This window comes from Martes martes (assembly GCF_963455335.1).
Source record: "Martes martes genome assembly, chromosome: 15".
Lineage (NCBI taxonomy): Eukaryota > Metazoa > Chordata > Mammalia > Carnivora > Mustelidae > Martes > Martes martes.
Genome location: NC_137903.1, coordinates 14,013,014 through 14,031,603, shown reverse-complemented (window position 1 = coordinate 14,031,603; position 18,590 = coordinate 14,013,014). Strand labels below are relative to the sequence as shown.

General features: G+C 36.2%; 1 protein-coding gene across 1 annotated transcript in view; it reads right to left on the bottom strand.

Annotated features, from left to right (window-relative positions):
- Positions 1-5,077: 5,077 nt before the first annotated feature.
- Positions 5,078-18,590, bottom strand: part of GPATCH2 (G-patch domain containing 2) — a gene marked incomplete at its 3' end in the record, with an annotated part of 167,530 nt that continues 154,017 nt past the window's right edge. The window contains exons 9-10 of the mRNA XM_080825116.1: positions 17,440-17,528; positions 5,078-5,298 (exon numbers count right to left, since the gene is read on the bottom strand). Coding sequence (XP_080681242.1) covers positions 5,078-5,298; positions 17,440-17,528 — 310 coding nt within the window. The remainder of the gene's footprint in view (positions 5,299-17,439; positions 17,529-18,590) is intronic.

Sequence of the window (18,590 nt, the reverse complement as noted above, 5' to 3'; positions counted from 1 at the left end):
CTACTTATTGTGTCCATAATGAATTATAGCCATCCACAAAGAACTTGAGAATTCCAGATTGGCCACGTGGCCATTGGACAGACCCTCATTCCCACCCTCACCCCAAACTCATTTGCTTATCAGAACCATGAAATTCTAGCATGTGAAGAAATTCACCTCAATAAGGGATGTAAGAAATTGCCATTTTAGGAAGTGTATTTTAAGTACATGTTCAGTTAGCATACTAGTTCTCACCTTTCTGCTTTTATTAAAGAATGCTGCCTTCAGGAAGAATAAACATTTCTTAGAAATTTAGTAGGAAGATGAAACATAGGTAAAAAATAGTTGCAGGGGGTTGTCCTTTTATCTGGGATACTATCACAACAGTCTTGTCTCTACCGTCTTACACCCGAAAGATCAAGTATCATACACACATTTAAAATTTAAGTGATTTTGAAAATTCAAACTACAACAAAACAAGCCCCCCTCCCAGCCAAAACCTAAACTAAGCAAACACAAAAATCACCTTCAATTGTTAGCCAACTTCATCCTTGAAAGATTAAGGGGTAAACATAGGACATTCTGATCACGGAACAGGAGTGAGGTCTGTGAATCCGGGAATGATTTAAACTGTCTGACAATTCGAAGACAGAAGACAACTCTAATGTACAGATAAAACTAAAAGTGGCAATAGTAGATCATACTTCTGGCAGTTAATGGCACTGGCTCACTAGAGACAAATCTGGATCTACTTAAAATGTCAGGTGTGTAAAGTAATGAGTCTTTGCTTAGTAGGAACCCAGCAGAAGGAGCCTTCATGGTCCACTTGTCAGTTGAGTATATATTACTGCAAGCCTGTTAAATAAATGAGTATTTAATACCTACTGGATTAAAAAAAAAAGAAACAAAACTCTAACAACTCTAGTTTTTCAGGAGAGATGATACAATTTTATCAACACAGTGAGATGCTTCTTACAGCAAACAAAACTCAACACTTTAGTATTACAGAATATTTAAAATATCCAAGCACGTTTATGAAAGGTACAATGCTCCAGGAGAAAATGGAGTGACTGCAACATATATGATTCTCATTGATATTTCAAGCAGCCAGAGAGAGAACATGTGTACTTGCTACTTGAGAATCAGAGAATGTTTGAGTGGAAGGAGGCCTTGAGACAGTTTAGCCCAACTTCAGAGAAATTAAACACATGATGAAAATGTGGTAGAACAGGTCACAGTCAGCTGTGAATAAATGTGTGAGTCAAGTATGTTCACCAATTTTTTTCTCCAAAATCTTTTGAAAATACTGAAATGTTCCAGGGCTTAAAAATGAGTAATGAATTTAACTACTAGATCTTAATTGTCAAAGGGTAGTAATTAAATTTCTTTTAGAGTACTTTCAACTTTATTTTTTATTACTTTAAAGTTAAGAGGTAAACATTTAAAGCACAAAGACAATGACTGCTTATAAATAACATTTTAAACATTGTTTTATTCTTTCATTCTTTGTTGTACTATTAAGATAGCTTTCTACCAGAAGGGAAAAAAAAAAAACCTAAAAAAAAAAAATCCAAAATAGTCTTTGCTAACCAACTTCATTTTACAGTATTAATTTAGATCACCTTTTGTTTTTAGAAAGACAAAATACAGGAAGAAATTATTTTCTTTCGTGAAATTCGGCTCAAAATGAAAATGTGAAGAGAAGCAACTGTCAGTTCAATTCATTACAAGAACATCAATTCACAATGTTAAAATAAACTTATTAATAAAATGCAGTATTTTGCAATCATGTCTGTTTGTTGCACACATATGTGCCTGTAAACACACCTATATGTATACATCGTGCATATCTTTTAACCCTACTGTCTTTACTTCTGTTTGATAACCACGGTATGAGTTATAAAGTCTATGTATTCAAGTGTTGAGACTAATTAATTGATAAATTTCAGTTAGTTATGTACTTTCTTTTAAAGGGGTGTCAGGTAACTGAAAAATGAAAGCAAACAAGTTTAAGGGGAATATAGCCTTGAAAATTACATTTGGGGGAAGGAAGGAAGAAAATGAAGGAAGGAAGGAAGGAAACGACCTGAACACACAGTCTCATCAGTATCAAGTTTAATAAGCATACGAAGAAAAAAAGTTGAACTGCTAAGGTAGTCCTGTTCAGCCCCTCTTGGCTACAACTAGGGATAATTTAGACCATAAAGGAAGAGACCTATGTATTCTCTACAGTTTAGCATGACTGATTAATTTGACATGGGCTTTAGATACTGTAGAGTAGAAAAGTGGCTTCACAAAGGAGCAGAGGAAAATCTTACCACCTTTTTCAGAAGACATGAATGTGCATTCTAAATCATGAATTCCTTTGGATGTTTTGGGTTCTATGTGCATAGTAACAAGCAGATAAAAATTAACTGGAACTATAAGTGAAACATAAATTAGTGGGCTTCATATCTTAAAAGATACTTGATTTACATTAGAAATTCAGTATTTTAATTGTGTTTATTTCTCCAATTATGTTTGGGTACAGACAGAACATCAGGTCTGCACTGACTGTTCTTCAGGACTGAATGGCGAAGGGATGTATGTGCTTCTGATGTATGTCTGCGTGATAATATCTACTTGGAGTATTGACTCATATAGTCTGTATAGTTAAGTACTTACAAACATTAAAAAATATTTTAAGTCTTCTGAGAGCCACATAGAGGGCTCTAGACGTCAAGAATTTGACCTTTCTTTTGCTTGCTGATCATGTAAACACGAACTACTTTGGAGGGAGTGTTCGAGAACAACATCCAAGCTAAATGAGCATCTCCAAGGGTCTGCTTCAGAGGACTAGTACCTGTCCCGAAGGGAAACAATACAAAATGTTGATAAAGACTGTAATGTTTCGTGAGGGAGTTTCCCCATGCCAGTTGGTATACATTCCGCTCTTCCTCACTATGAGGGTTAGAACATTGCGGAGTGAAAAAGAAGGCTGTCCTCAGGAGTTTGGGACCCGTCTCACAATACACTTACTGTGTGTTATCAGCAGCTTCTAATTTGGCTTTCAACATTCTTGGGTTTCAGAAGATTTTCAGGCAATGAATTTAAAAATAAAGTCTTTTGAATAGATCCTAAAGCACTCTACACTACCATAAAGAAGTTTTAACCTGGTATATAGATGATCTCCTCCAGCTTTCCCCCCTTACATAGCTGGAACGAGTATTTAATGAAAAGCATTTTTAAAAAAATGACAAATTTCCAAGAACCAAACTTATAAAAAATAATCATACTATAGGGTTACTCTATCCAATAAGAATGCCTCAAAAGAGCAATTTACCTGTGTACTCTAAAATCTCTTAACCAACCTGTCCTCTTAACCACAATACCCCTAGGAAAGAAGATAATTCTTAAACGTGTACGTTTGGCAAACCACAGGGGCTCTCCAATGGCAGGCTGACCTTTTTCTCCCCAACTGGCAGTTACGAGACCACCTAGGAAAGCTCTACTATCTGCACAAACCTCCTCTTTCTCCTTTAAAAAAATTTTTGCAAAATTTTCTAGAACCTACTACAATGGAGCATCGAGGATTTTCAGGGTAGTGAAACTGCTGTGCTAATACTGCAATGGTGGATTCCGTCATTACACATTTATCCAAACCTATGGAATGTACAAGACCAGAGTAAACTGCAAGGTCAGCTATGAACTTTGGGTGACTATGATGTGTCAATGTAGGCTCATTGATCATAACAGAAGTCCCACTCTGGATGATAATGGGGGAGGCTGTGCATATTTGGGGGCAGAGGGTATATAAGAAATCTCTGTACTTTCTTAATTTTTCTGTGAACCTAAAACTGCTCTAAAAAAAAAAAAAGCCTTAAAAAACTCCATCAGAAAGGTGATTCACATGTGTTAGCTTGACCTTTACTCAACCAATAAAAGCCATTATAAATATATTATCAGTCTGTAATAATGAAGATCATCTCCTAGGCTAAGAGCTATTCAGAACCTCTGGCATTACAAAGCAGATGATTCAAAAATAGTAATAGGAGGCACATAATAAAAATGACCTGTTTTGCTTAGTTTTAAAGTAACTACCTAGATGTTAGACGGCAAATTATCACCATTCATTTTCTTGTTCACCTTATAAATGGGCTGGATCATTGCCAGAAATCTGAATTCTTGGGAGAGCCATTTAGATTTTCAAACAAACTGATTTGATAACTCTAGTAAGTACTCCAATGGTTAAAACTGAAAATTAGTTTACCACAGTTGCATTGATCTTAAAAAAATATCAACCTTTGGGAAGAGAGAGGTAGAAGTCAGTCTAGATTAATACAATTTACAGTTCAGTCATGGTGAATTTAAAAAATACATTTTTCTTTCAATAATTATTTTCTGTTCTAGATGAGGTAAAATTTGTAAAATCTGCATTAAGGTAATGTTGTGGGCACTCTGGTGATAACAATGATGAGGTTTATTTTGGTCAGAATGTCAGAGGGAAATATTAATTGTTGTTTGTCAACTGTGAACTTTATCCTACGCTGTCCAAGGAGAGATAATTGGGACCACCCTGTTACAGAATCCTTACAAAAGAGCCAAAATCAGAACGTGAAATTGGCAAGCCTATCAAACAAAGATTTGCTTAGGACTTCACTGATGTAATGCGAGGTCTTTCAAGTTCTAGGGATGATAGAAACACCACCCTCTCTGGCCTATCCCATTCGAGAAACCTGTGGGTGTGCTCACATTTGCCTGTGGGTGTGCTCACATTTGCCTGGGCATCGCGCGCACACACACACACACACACACGAACGAATCAAGCTAGAAATGACTGACCTATGAGATCAAAATAAACAGGAGAAATGAGTGTTCCTTATACCTGGAAATAGCTGAAAACTGCAAAAGGTGAAGGTTTTCACTTTAGCACCAGGAATTGTGACGGAGCCCCATCTCTCTCACTGTGGCTGGACTGTATGCAGTTAGGACGCTAGAGTGGTGAGTTTGAGGCAATGTAGATTTCTGCTTCAAAAATGGAAGCTATGTTGTAATTTTAGGACAATGGGATCTATATCGTGAATAAAAATTGTAAAACATTTCTTCTTTGCTTTTCTTCTTAAGCGGATTTTCCTGCATTGGGAGTGGGAGCTGCAGGAGTGCTTTTTGGTAGAGGAAATCCAAGACCTAATCCTTTTGGCCTCTGCATGGCTTGAATGGGCTCAGCGATCCCCTTGCCATCTCGTCCAAGGCCTGACCCAGGTGTCCAGCCCATGTTCTGGAGCATTCGGTTCCCAATGTTGTTTTCTAGGATTGGCTGGGCGTTTTCCCCTACAAATCCTGAAATTACAAAATGACAAAAAATAAAACAAACAAAACAAAAACCCACAACCCCCAAAACACATTAGTACAGGTGAAGATACTTTCAAGCTAAGAAAATCATATTCTCCTAAGTTTTTCTTTCAACAAGGTACCTGGGTGGGAGGTGTTGGTGGTGGGGGCAGGGTTCATCTTGGGATGAGGACCTTGACGGGGTAGAGGGATGAATGGAAGAAAGATCTCTTTTAGAGTTTCAGCTCTACTAATCAGCAGCTGATTAAGTTATTTAACTTCCTGTGGCTTTCGTCGCCTCATCTATAAAACAGGTGGAACAATGTCTACCTCACAGAAAGTGGCCAGAATCAGTTGAGATCCTGTACGAAAAGTATCCTCAGTAAATGATAAAATACAAAGAGGTTTATTTCATTCGTGCCTTAGCCTCAATGGTAATTCTGAAAATCACCAACCTAACACCATAGTATCGTACATTTGCCTGGGGCACTGACATTCAGTAAAACCAAAACTAAAACCAAACCAAACAAAAAGCACAACTGTTGGCATCCCTAATTCCTAGGAATTGTTTACACTGTTCTAATCCTCTTTTTGTTATTTATGATTTGGACTATAATAAGTCTTTTCTTTCTCCTTCCATTTCTATGTTTTGATCACTACAGATGCAGACAAGAAGGGAAAAAATGGAGGAAAATAAAATAATAAATAAATGAATAAAATATTAAAGTTACAGATGGTGCTATATATAAAAATAATTCTTCCCTTTTCCCTCTGTCCCTGATCTCCTACCTACCTCCATTCCTTGTTTTGGAAAAGGAGACTGGGCAGTGCTTATCGTGAGATTTAGAAATAGCTCTTGTTTCCAGTATGTTCCTCGCAAAGACGACTTAGAGATGCACCTATTTTAAGCATTTTCTTTTTGATGGCATTTTCAAAGATTGGCTTTTAGTTTGAATTTTCTTGGAGGCTCTTATGGAAACAATTGAGCTTATGAAATGTACATTCGATTCTAGGGGAAAGTGCAGAAGTACCAATTATCTAAAGTCAAAGGACTGAGACATTAACAGATATAAAAGTCAAGGAATCATAAGAACTTGAGCTCCCTCCTTTAGCTGCACACCTGGCCTTGGGCTGTGTGCACCTGAGGTGGAGCAGGCCAGGGCTCCGAGGGGTCCATTTCTGTTCATCCTGGAGCAGCAGCTGGGAGACTGTGGTGTAGGAAAGGGGAACCTAGCCAATCTAGAGGTAACCAGTTAAAAGCAATCACAACTGTCAACTCTCAGGGCATGTCTTGTGGTTACTCCCTTTGCAGAAGGAAGTGATTATCAAATTAATACTGGAGATCGTGGGGGAAAGGGGATGAGGGTATCTTAAAACAATCATTGTTTTAATGAGACCATATTTAGCCCCACCTCCTACACCAGAGCTTTCCAACAAGTCAGTTGTAGAACTCCGAGGTCGCAAACTTACAGGGATGCTGTCGTTGGTTCACCATTCCCTCGCCAGTCCTTCAGAGCTAAAGATCGTCTCACTTTTCAAAGTTCTGAGGATGCCTCTTGTGTACATACTAGCTCAGCCCGGGGTCCACCATATTTCTGCTCTGAAATGTGGGCGGCTGTTTCCCTGAACAGTTTGAGGGTTGAAATGGGGAGCTGCTAACAAGATCACTCACTACGCTCTTTGGCACCAACCCACAAGCCCTCTCTACCCCTTTTCCAACATCATTAATTTTTCCTCCCTGACTGGGGATTATGAGGGCACCTTCTACTCCATCTCCTGTCCTCTGCCCCCAACCAAGAAGGCTGGGACTCTCAGTCCTTCTCCTTCTCTTAGATTAGGTTTAGGACGGATCCTCAAGCACCAATAACAATAACAAAAGTATTACATATGGGACTGCAGAGTATAACGTTCTATTTCTTGGCCCAGATGGTGGTTACAGAAATGGTCAGTGTATTATTTTGTCCTTTAAAAAAAATTTTTTTTTTTTTGTTCTTTAAACAGTCCCTCTGCATTTCCACATGTTCTTTGGGATACATATTTCATGGTAAAAAATTCATAATAAGTGAAATAGCAACAGTTTTATTTTATGTGGTACTTGGTATCTAGCATTCTGGGGAAGAGCAAGTGGATTGTTCCCCCTGATTCTGAGTTGTAGAAGAAAGAAACTGCAAAGTGCTAGAAATCAGTTTTAATAATGGACATTCATTTACTCTGATCAATTGATTTTCAAAGCCCTTTATTGGACATTGTGGTAGTTTCAATCTTCAGTACGTTGAGGGACTTAGAATGGAATACATTTGCTGAATTAGTAACAGGCAATAAATAAGAACCAGGTTACTACAATGAGTCAGTTTTGGATTTGTTAAATTGGGTCTTAGGTCACTGAAACAAGTATCTTAATGTGTAATGAAAAAAAAAAAACTTTTAGTTGCGAACAGCTTGAATGACAATGACTGGTATATAGAAAATTCATAATTCATTGTGTGTGTGTGTATATATTATATATATATATATAAAATCTCTCTCTGTGCACATATGCACCCATCCATATATATAATATAAAAAATGGACCTCTTAGTTACACACACACACACACACACACAAAACTGAAGAAAAGCCTTTTGTCAAAACTCCTCCCTAATATAAGAAAAAGAGCCATTAGAGTTTTATTTTGAAATTACGATTATGGTGGCAACCCAGACAGACCTCCAAGATAGCTAATATTTTCTGAACAGCCGCTGATCAGGTATATAAGGTTGAACAGTGCACTGGCATCCTGTCCCACATCCTTGATTTTTATGTGATTGTCACGAATTAGTTTAATTCCATCTATAAGCTCAAATTGCATCAGAGGTCTAATGGTGTTCTGGGCTACACATCTGTTTAATCATATTTTGGATACAAAAGCTTGCTGAAGTTCAGGTTTAAAATTAAATATTTAAGAAAAAATATGAGGCCAATTTAATACACCTCTTAAAAAATGGCTAAATTGCAGTCATTTCTCAGTTCTAAAGGGAACAGCAAATGGTAATTGAGTATCACCATTTAAAAATGTTGATATTTCAAGCATGGTGGTCCCATACTTGTGTTTTTTTATCTAGACGTTAAAGAACTCACTCTCTCTCTGTTTTTTAAGTGCTGCTTCCTTCTCTCTTCTTAATGAAAATAAAATAAGGTAAAGCAGTATCTTGTACTTTCAAGTAAAAAAAAAATTAAAAAAAGGAGAACATTTAATTTCTCAAATGCTAAACCTTTCCACATAGAAACATGGATTCCTGAAAAGAAGAAAAAAAGCTTTTCTATGCAACCTTAAAGACAAGATAACAGTGAGTTCATTTTTCATGGACAGTGATTCTGGAGTGAGATCTACTGTTGGTCTCTCATCCTTTTTATGAGATTAAGACTTGGGAGTGGAACAACTCAGTCTCCGCACAGCATCCTACAACCGTAATTTCCTTTCCTTTTGCTCCTGGCAGTGCTAAATCTTTTAAGTCCTTTCCTGGAAGGCTCTCCTCCTGCTCCGGCAATTTTAGCAATACCTAGCTTGCTCACCCTCCCACGCTCCCGACCCCAGCCCCCTTCACGCGGGATCTCGCCTCTCTCCGACAGCTGAGTGGGTCTTTTCCCCTCACATCTTCCTGGGAGTTTAGTGGATGGTAATTCACTTGTGTAATTGGCTCAAGAGATGAAAATCTTGTATCGGCCTCTCCTAGCTGCTAATCTGTCCAGATGACTGCAAGCCTAATTGGCAGCTTGTTTAGTAATTTGGCTCCTAAAGTGTTGTATTGATGTTGGATAAACAGCCAATGGAAGGGGAGGTGACACACGCTGCTTCCTACATAACAGCTAGTGCACCCTGCCTCAGTCCCTCCCCCGTATTCAGGACGCATCTGAGCATTTGCAGGATGCGCTCACTCTTTCTTCCTGTCCCCTTCTCCCTACTACTTTACTAGCCAGCTGGGGGGCAGGGCTATTATTATTATTGGTTATTAAAAGCACGAGTTATAATATAGTCCTCTGTTCTCCATAACTAATTTAAGGACATGGATTTTTTTTTGATTACTGTTAAGAAAGGAAAGAGCATTTAGCACAAGATGTGAGAAAGTGGTAGGTGTTACTACTCTTTGTCAGATGTTTTAATGATTTCATTCTTAATATAGAAGAGCCTGATTCAGACGATTCTGCATTTTATCTGCAATACTGTAGGCATCTCTCATGTGAATTTTGCTAAATCAAATCCATTCAAGTCCTTAACTGCTTAAAATACAAGGCACATACTTTTTAAATAATAAAAATTTAATGTAGAACTAATTTCCCATTTTTTTTTTTCCAAAGTGATGAATACTTTGTAAAGAATGAAAGACGTAATCTATATTGACATGTTTGGAGAAGTGTTTTTTTTTTTTTTCTTTCTTTCTTTAAAGATTTTATTTATTTGAGGGAGTGAGAGTGACAGTGAGCAAGAGTGAGAGACAGCTCCAGTAGGGGGAGAAGTAGGGGGAGAGGGAGAAGCACACTCCCAGCTGAGCAGGGAGCCCCAATGCAGGGCTCCATCCCAGGAGCCTGGGATCATGACCTGAGCTGAAGGCACAGGCTCAACTGAGTGAGGCACCCACAGCACCCTGGAAGTGTATTTATTAATAGATATTTTGGTTATACAGAAATATATTTCTTATGGAATCATTATCAATCAAAGAAGAGTGTTTTCAAAAACTAAAATAAAAAATTCTTAAAACTGTTTTGGTTCTGAAGGCACACGGAGATGTTTATTTGCAATAATATATAAGCAGGACCATTTATGGTTTGCCTACTGTGTACCAAGCACATGGTTTACTTGTTAGGCATATGACATTTATTATATCCATTTCTCATAACAACTGTGCTAGGAAGGAATTATAGTCGGCTTTGGAGACACGATGTCATTTGACCATGATTACAGTGAGTAAGCAAGATTCTAACTTTGCTAGGCACTTTCCATGAGAATTAATGGCAAATAAACAATTTTAGTGACAATGATGCTTCAAGCAACTAAAAAAAATTAACTGGGTTATAGCTGAATTGTAATAACTTCTCTCAATTTGCATAAGGACAATATACAGCAAACATACACTAACACAGTTGGATAATAAAATATAACGATATCTGCAGCTCTTCAGGTTACAAACGGTTCCATAGTCACCATTTCTTTTGATCTTCCTTATCAATCTAAAAGACAGGTATTATCAGTTCCATTTTACAGAAAACACTGAGGTCTGAAGAAGTAACGCACCTGCCCAAGGTCAACTAGCTAGAAAGTGTCCCACTTAGAATGTGGACTTACATTTGAGTCCGTATGTTACCCTTTCACTGACTGAACATTTGACTTAAAATATTGTATAACCGTACTTTGTTATGTCATTTCTTTTGCTACATTCTCCCAAATGACTGAGATTTCACTGTTCACAAATTTCAAACTCCTGAGAAATTATTAGTCTAAACTAGCATACCAAGTTGGTCTGAAGACAGTGTTTCAACTCTCTTGAAATACCTAAAGATTCATTTGCTTGCTGTAAATCCAGTTTATCTGGCAGGTATTTAAATTATAATTTAAGTTTTAGATGTACTTGTAAACATTTACAGGTTTTTAAAAAAAATCTATTATAATAATCCCTGAATTTAACTGATGCATTTATTCCATTTACATTTATTGTGATCATTGGTGTATCTGGATCTATTTTTCTTGTATTATTTAATATTATTTATCTTGTATTCCTCTACCTTTTTGTGGAATTCTCTATATTTCTGTTTCTTCCTTTCTGGTGTCTCTTGCTTCTTCTATCAGCTTGAAAATTACATATTTTTATTGGCTTAGTGATTACCTTTAAATATCAACATGCATACCTGACTTATTATTTCTTCACATTCCCATATTGTTGTCCAGAATTTTACTTCTATCTTACTTAAAAAAAAAAAGATTTTTATTTATTTGAGAGAGGGAGAGCACAAGCAGGGGGTGGGAGGGGGGAGGAGCAGAGGGAGAGGGAGGAACAGGTTCCATGCTGAGAAAGGAGCCCGACACAGGGCTCAATCCCAGGATCCTGAGATCTTGACCTGGGCCAAAAAGATGCTTAACTGACTAAGCCACCCAGACACCCCTCCCATCTTACTCTTAATACATCCAAATTAATCACCTTCATGGGCACTGTCACCATCACTATTCACTTTTATATATTCAATAGTTTAGCTTTATGAACATGTTTAACAATCTCTTTGCTCACATTTTCTTCTTGATTTTGATTCTTTTTATGAATTCCATCTTCTACATGAAGTATTAAGCTTAGTAATAATTGGTCTTTACCTGAAATTGTCTTTATTTCATCTTCATTCTTGGGAATAGTTTAACTGGACATAAAACACCATGTTGATGGTTATTTTATCTCTGTACTTTGAAAATTTTATCTCTTATCTTCTGGACTGTACTGATGTTTTTAAGTCTGCTGCCAGTGTAATACCATTCCTATGTAGGTTACATCTTTCCTCCCTGGCTGCTGATTTCTTTTCTTTCTCTTTGGTGTTCTTAAGTTTTTTTTTTTTTTTTTTTTTTTTTTTTTAACAATGCATCTAGGTATGACTACATTTATATTTACTATTTTCTGATAAAGACTTGAACTTTTTGAATATGAATATTCACATTTTTCTTCAGCTGTAAGAATTCTATCATTTTCAATGAATTCAGTTAAGATGCTCCATGAATAATGGACCTCCCTATTCTTTCTACTCCATTTGGAAATTCTATTAGATGTATGTTGAACTTCATCCTCCTCCAAGTCCTCCAGCCATTCTATCTCCCATATTTTAATCTCAGTGCTGCTTTTAGGTAATCTCTTCAGATTGCTCTTAAAATTCACTGTTTTTTATTTTTTATTTTATTTTATTTTGGCTGGCTATATTGAGTCTGTTGTTTAACCCATCCAATGAATTTATAATTTTCAAGATTTTTTCATAATAAGTAAGAATCTCAAATTTCTCCTTGGTTCTTTACCATACCTATCTTATTTTTTTCTACAGTTACTTCCTTTTGTTTTTAAATTTGTTTATAACTTTTTTTTTTTTAAGTTTTGGTTTATGATATCACCTTCACTAGGTTTCCATTTGTGAAATGAAGAGAGTCATTGGGGTTTAAGCCATGTACCACCAAAGTGGCTCTGCATTTGTTTCAAAGACCAGTTTTTACGTTCATTTTTTGGCTCGGTGTAATTTTAAACCAGAAACTCATATGAGGTAGGCTCTTGGTTACATAGCTTCAGATTCTTCTACTTGGAGCTTGGGTATAAATGAGATTCTTTATTTTCCTGTGCCTGTGGGTAAGTTTTGTTTCTAGTTTGCCCTCTTCTAAGGATAGAGCTTTCCAGAGGTTCTGCCTTGATAGGATCCTTATACCCACCTCCTCAGCTTAGCTCCCTTCCTACAGGGGCACTAACCAGACTACCTCAGGATTTCCTAGACTGGCAAAACTGGGCATGGACATGGGGGCTGCTAAGGACCATTCCTGGTTTTGAACAATTTCCTTCCTTCAGTCTCATTTATGCATCTAAAAAGATGGCTTCATATTTTGTTCAGCATGGCCAGCTGTTCTGTAGTTTGTATACTTTCTCATTATTTAGGCTTTTATATTGTCAGGAACATGATTATTTTCAATCTAATGTGAATGTTTACCCTCTCCTTAAGTGTTCCTTGTACCAAATGGTAATGGAGAGCTGTCTGAAACTCTCCTAAAACACCAAACTGAAAGGCAGTTTGGTGGTGCATGTATCAAGAGGATGAAGGTGATACGTTTCTCAGGCTTTTGCTGTAGGTTCAAGTGTAGTTTGGTTTCAAAATTAATACCAACCATCTCTTCCCGAAGTGCCCGTTTTAACATCCTGGGAGAGATAAGATAATCTAGAGTGGTCATATAGATCCAGTGGTAAAAGAAAATAAAAACATAATTATTGATAAATAAATTTTGGACAACTGAAGAGATATAGTACCTTGGAAGGGCACTTGGCTATACTGACCATTTCCTGATTATGATTAGTATGACTTTTAATTAAAAGCACACTTTAAAAAAAATCTTCATCCATTATTACGATTTACAAGTTGCCTTTATTGCCTTAAGTATTCATGGAGATTATTTTATTATTGAAGTATCAGTCGGATGCTGAAGAAGAAGTCCGAAAGTCACAAAAAAGCTGTAAAGCAACCTCTTGCCAAAATCTTGCATATCCATGACAGTGCAGCCTGAACCAATATCTATACCAAGAAATTAAACTTTGCTAGGCATCTCTTCACATAATATAAATGCATAGGAAAAAGGGGTGCACTCCCTATGATGACTATTTTCCCTAGGATATCAGTTCAACAGAAAGCAAAATAGTAACAGCAAATACTAATTGTGGATAACAACACATTTAATACTGAGGTAGCCTCAATATTTCAAAAAGCATACTCACATCTTTTCACTATCCTTTTCAGATCTTTTCAGATCCTTAATAAGCTAAGACTTCTACCAAAAACACAGACCATAACCAACACTGCTGACTGGCTTTTAAGAATGTGTTAATAATATCCTTCCTATTTTGTTCACTGCTTTTCTTCACCTTTACAGATGACATTTTTCAAACTATAAAATGCATTCTGCTGGCAAACCTTCCTGCTTCAACAGTTCTCAATTTTATAACAGTCAATCTACATCCTTTGCTACTGAGACACCTACTGTCTTTTGGTTTGTGACTTTGAATGAGGCAAGGAAGAAGCCATACATTTAAAAATCAATACCTAACCTTATCAATATTCATTTTCTTTTGTCAATACAAAATACAAAGGTGAAAGAGCAGTAAATAAGCTAAAGCACAGAAATAAATTCGGTGTTCCTGTCACAATTAATAAATGTTCAACCGATAACACTGCTGGCTAGTCTAGAGCCTTACAAAGCAAATGACATTATGCCTCAATGCTACTGCTAACACAGGGTGAATAAAATTCTCAACACACTAGCAGGTAAAGATCAGATTTTGGGTTACTAATTTCATAGGTGACTTTTAAAAAGTATTTATTATGTATACAACATGTAACTGTTTATTCTTAGACTCTTAAATTGTTTTATAAACCCTGTTCAGGATTATAAAGTTAAGAGTGCCAAATTACAGTTTTCGGACAGTGTTTTGGTAAATGTTTTCTAAACCTGCTGTTTAACTGTGTAACTTTTCACATATAAATCAGAGGGGATCATTACATAATATTTGAGCTGTCTGCCTTTTAACTTTTATCCCCTATTTCAAATGAGACATAGTTATCTTTCCCTGCATTTTCCCTGCTTAGACCGAATGCTGACGAAAGGCAAAAGGATGTGTGAAAACATAATCCCAATTCAATGTGTTTTTGGGAGGTCTGCGAGGGCCTATAAAATGGGGAGAATATTCACTTTGAAATACTTCTACACGCTAACTCAACTCTGGAAGCTTAAATATAATTGACTATTGTAAGGCTGAATATACTCCAGAATTTGAAAATTATAATTTTCAGAGACAAGATGATCAAGGATTCATAACCTCATTATCAAAGTGTATTTATGCAAAAGCATTTCTTACTTGAATTTGGATAATAATCTTCACCTTAGAGTTGATTCATTAGTATTAGAAGATATTCTTTTTAAAACTGAGGACTTTTAAATAACCTCATTCTCTACCTCTTTGAGAGGAACAGTTATGCATGGATTTAAAAAATGCATTGGAAATGAGTAACATAATTCTCTTACTCCACTACTGTGAGTAATTACCAAAATGCATTAAATTCCTATGAATTTTATTCTTTAAAAAAAAAAAAAAGAAAAAAATCTAGTAACATAACCCAAATCCCGACTCTTAAGAGAATCACAACAGTTCTGAAATATAACGTTTGGAATATGCTGGTATAAGCTTATGAATGTTTTAGGCTAAAGTTTAATGTTTATACCCATACTCCATATAAATGATTTCCTCTGATGCTACTGAGTTGTAACGTCAAAATCACCTTGTAGAAATAATTATATTACCCTCTCCTCAACCATTAAGCATTTTCCTTCTCACTTCACATATGTTCAGAGTGTTCGAACCTGACCCTGATACTCTCTCTTCCTTACTGCCGGCACTAAGGTGCTTTAGATCCATCCCTAAGATTGTTCTTGTACTATTTCTGCCACTAATGTTTGAATCATTGAAAGATAAGAGAATTCAGGGGACCATTCAACTGGAATGGGGATATTAAAGAATCCTACACCTGCCTTATGAAAGATTTGAATTGAAGAACTTATGACATGTATTTGATCTAAAAGTGGCTATATGTTCCTGTGGAAAGATATATTAGAAGTATTCTCATGAATGTTCTGTATCTCTACCTAGCAATATTTAGATAACTCTTCAATGAAACTTAAGATATAATAGCAGGTTCAAATAAACATATGCAATAGAACAGTCTTTAAAATATGTTCTTACAAAAAGGCCATATGTTGTCATAGAAAGAACAGGGATTTAGGAGTCATGCAGGGAGATGTAGGCTTGAAACCTCCCTTTGCCATTCAATAATTACTATCTTCTTAGGGAATGAAGAAAAACCTATCACTTCTCTGAATCTTAATTTTATGGTGTAAAGTGATGCTAATACCACCTAGCTCATAAAGCCGTTACAAAGATAAAATGAAATAACAAACTTGTTACATAATAGGCACCCAGTAAGTGGTAAATATTATTCTACATAAATACACATTCCACACACAGGTGTTTCTTACTTCCAAGTTCTGAAAATTCAGTATAGCTACAAGATGATGATCAATATCACATTTACTCATAATCACATGCATAATTTCTAATTTTATATTTAGATGGAACAACTGCTCTAATTTTAAGTCATTCAATTTTTTAGTACTGAACTATAGGACAGATCTCCTAAATAGAGAATTAAAGCTTTACATCTTTTATTTCTTTGTAATCACCACGTCAAGATTTCTTCCCTCCTTCTCATCGTTTATTCTCCTGGTGGACATGAATATTATTTTCATTTTCTATAAATCATCATGGAAAAAATAACTCTTCCTATAAAAAGCTTCCCAAATGAAATTAAGGTTAATCTGAATGGTTAATGGTTAAGGATCCCAGGCAATAGGCCAAGGCTATTATTCTTCGTAACTGACCAAGTATCTACACTGAAAACATTTCTTAGAGTCAGTTTGCTGCATCACAAATCCTTATTCTTAGGTGGGTTTCTACATTTTAATGCCCACTTGGCTTCCTCCTTTCACTGGTTTTTATCTCTGCCTTCCTTATCATTGTTCTTGCATGAGATTTTGTTAAACATACGGTTATTCATGTCCTTCACCACTAAGCTTGGGCCTTTGCCCTTCTAAGGTTTCCTGTCCCCTCTGGTCTATTGACTTCTCTCTGCTCAGCACTTGTGGTTTCCCCTATTCCACACTCATTAGAATGGATGTTATTAGAAGGATGTGATTTTGAGGTGGAAATAATGAAATAACGAGAGACTTTTTATTCTAATGCAGTTTTTTTTTTTTTTTTTTTTAAGTAGGCTCTATGCCCAGTATGGGGCTTGAACTCACCTCCCTGAGATCAAGAGTCGCATGCTCTACTGACAGCCAGGCACCCATGTTTAAATAAGGAAAGACGAATCTAGGACTGTTGCAGAGCTGGGACTAGAAACCAGACTGATGCATTCATGGTTACCTTTCCATCTTCCATAATATGGGGCTTTATGTTTTGACTGCTCCTTATACTTTTGAATTTCTTATTATTAATTTCTTCTGGAGGTATTTGCCTTTTCATCTACTTATGCCTTGTTGTCCCAACCAGTCTATAAGTTTCCGAAGGCCAAAGACACAGCTTTTGAAGTTTCTGTACCCTTTTAATACCTCACATAGAGTCTTGCATTCGGGCCGGTGTGTAGCAAATATTTTATTGATTGGCTGCCTGAAAAATCTACACAAGGAACATGCAACATACCCTGACACCAAATGCAAATGATTTAATAGTTGCTTGTAAACTGTGCCTCTTCTTCAGTGTAAGTGATTTAGAATTATCTGTATTTTCCTGTCGATGACTTATGAACTTTATTTTTGTGTTCTGGCCCAACCCCTTTTTGCTTTACCTGCTGTAGTAGGTCCAGGCAAAGGTGCAGCTTTTCTTCTCCGTTTGATATCTCCTGTGCATAAGGATCCTAAATGCATGCTTGTTTGCCTACAAGTAATTATCAGAAAAAACTATTAACAAAGGAGGAAAAAAAATGACACATAAATACACAGCTTGTATAATCTGAACCTAAATCAAAACATTCTCAACAAAGATGGAGCGGCATAGTAAAACCACCAATCTTGTTTATATCGAAACATAATTACGTTTGTTGACAAGCGTTCAGCAGCTAAATGCGCCATCATAAATTGTTACTGGAATGAATAATATAAAAGGAATGCTTTTTAATTTTCAAAACTGGCAATCTTTCTAGCTCAACATAAAATCAAGCACTGTTGCTTCTGACAGGAAAATAGCTAAGATTAATTATCTAAAGAGATCACAATATTGTTGCTAGGTTATCAATTGGTTACTAATGCTTTACTGTCAGAGCAACATTTATTACAGGAAAAGTATGATCAATTTCTTTTAGGATATTATGTGGCAGTGAATTTTCTTAAAACATTTTAAACAGACAGAAGGAAATAGTGATGTTCTCTCTCATAATTTGTATGACTAGAATTCTTTAGTTAATTGTTTATTAGCTAGGTGAGGAAGCATAATTTTGAATGTGTTAATGCTGGTCTTCTGTCCCTAAATATGCCAACATGATACTGGGTTATATTTATAAAGACAAGATATATAAGAACTGAGAAGCAGACTTTCTGCTATTCTTGAAATTAGTTAGAACTGAATTATTTTGCCTAATCATGGACTCCTAAATTAAAAAGTTTTGGAAAAATTAGAAATGGCCCAATTGGAAATCAAGAAAAAAATAACACAGAGATGGAAAGGATTTAAAAGTCTTCAAACATTTCAAGCTATAAAAGGACTCTGTTCATTTCCTGGATAATAATCCCTGATGTGGGGTTGGGATAGTATCTGGGGATCATGAAGCAGAAATAAATGATGCATGTTTATTATAGCACATGTTCCTTTAGTAATTCACAGAGGTATCTGGTAGTATCCTGAAGTTTCTTATTTAACCTAGCAAGGCCTGCTGGGTCAGTCTTCTCTATATCCAGTTGTTTCTGAATAGACCGACAAACTTCGTTCACCAAACATTTGTTC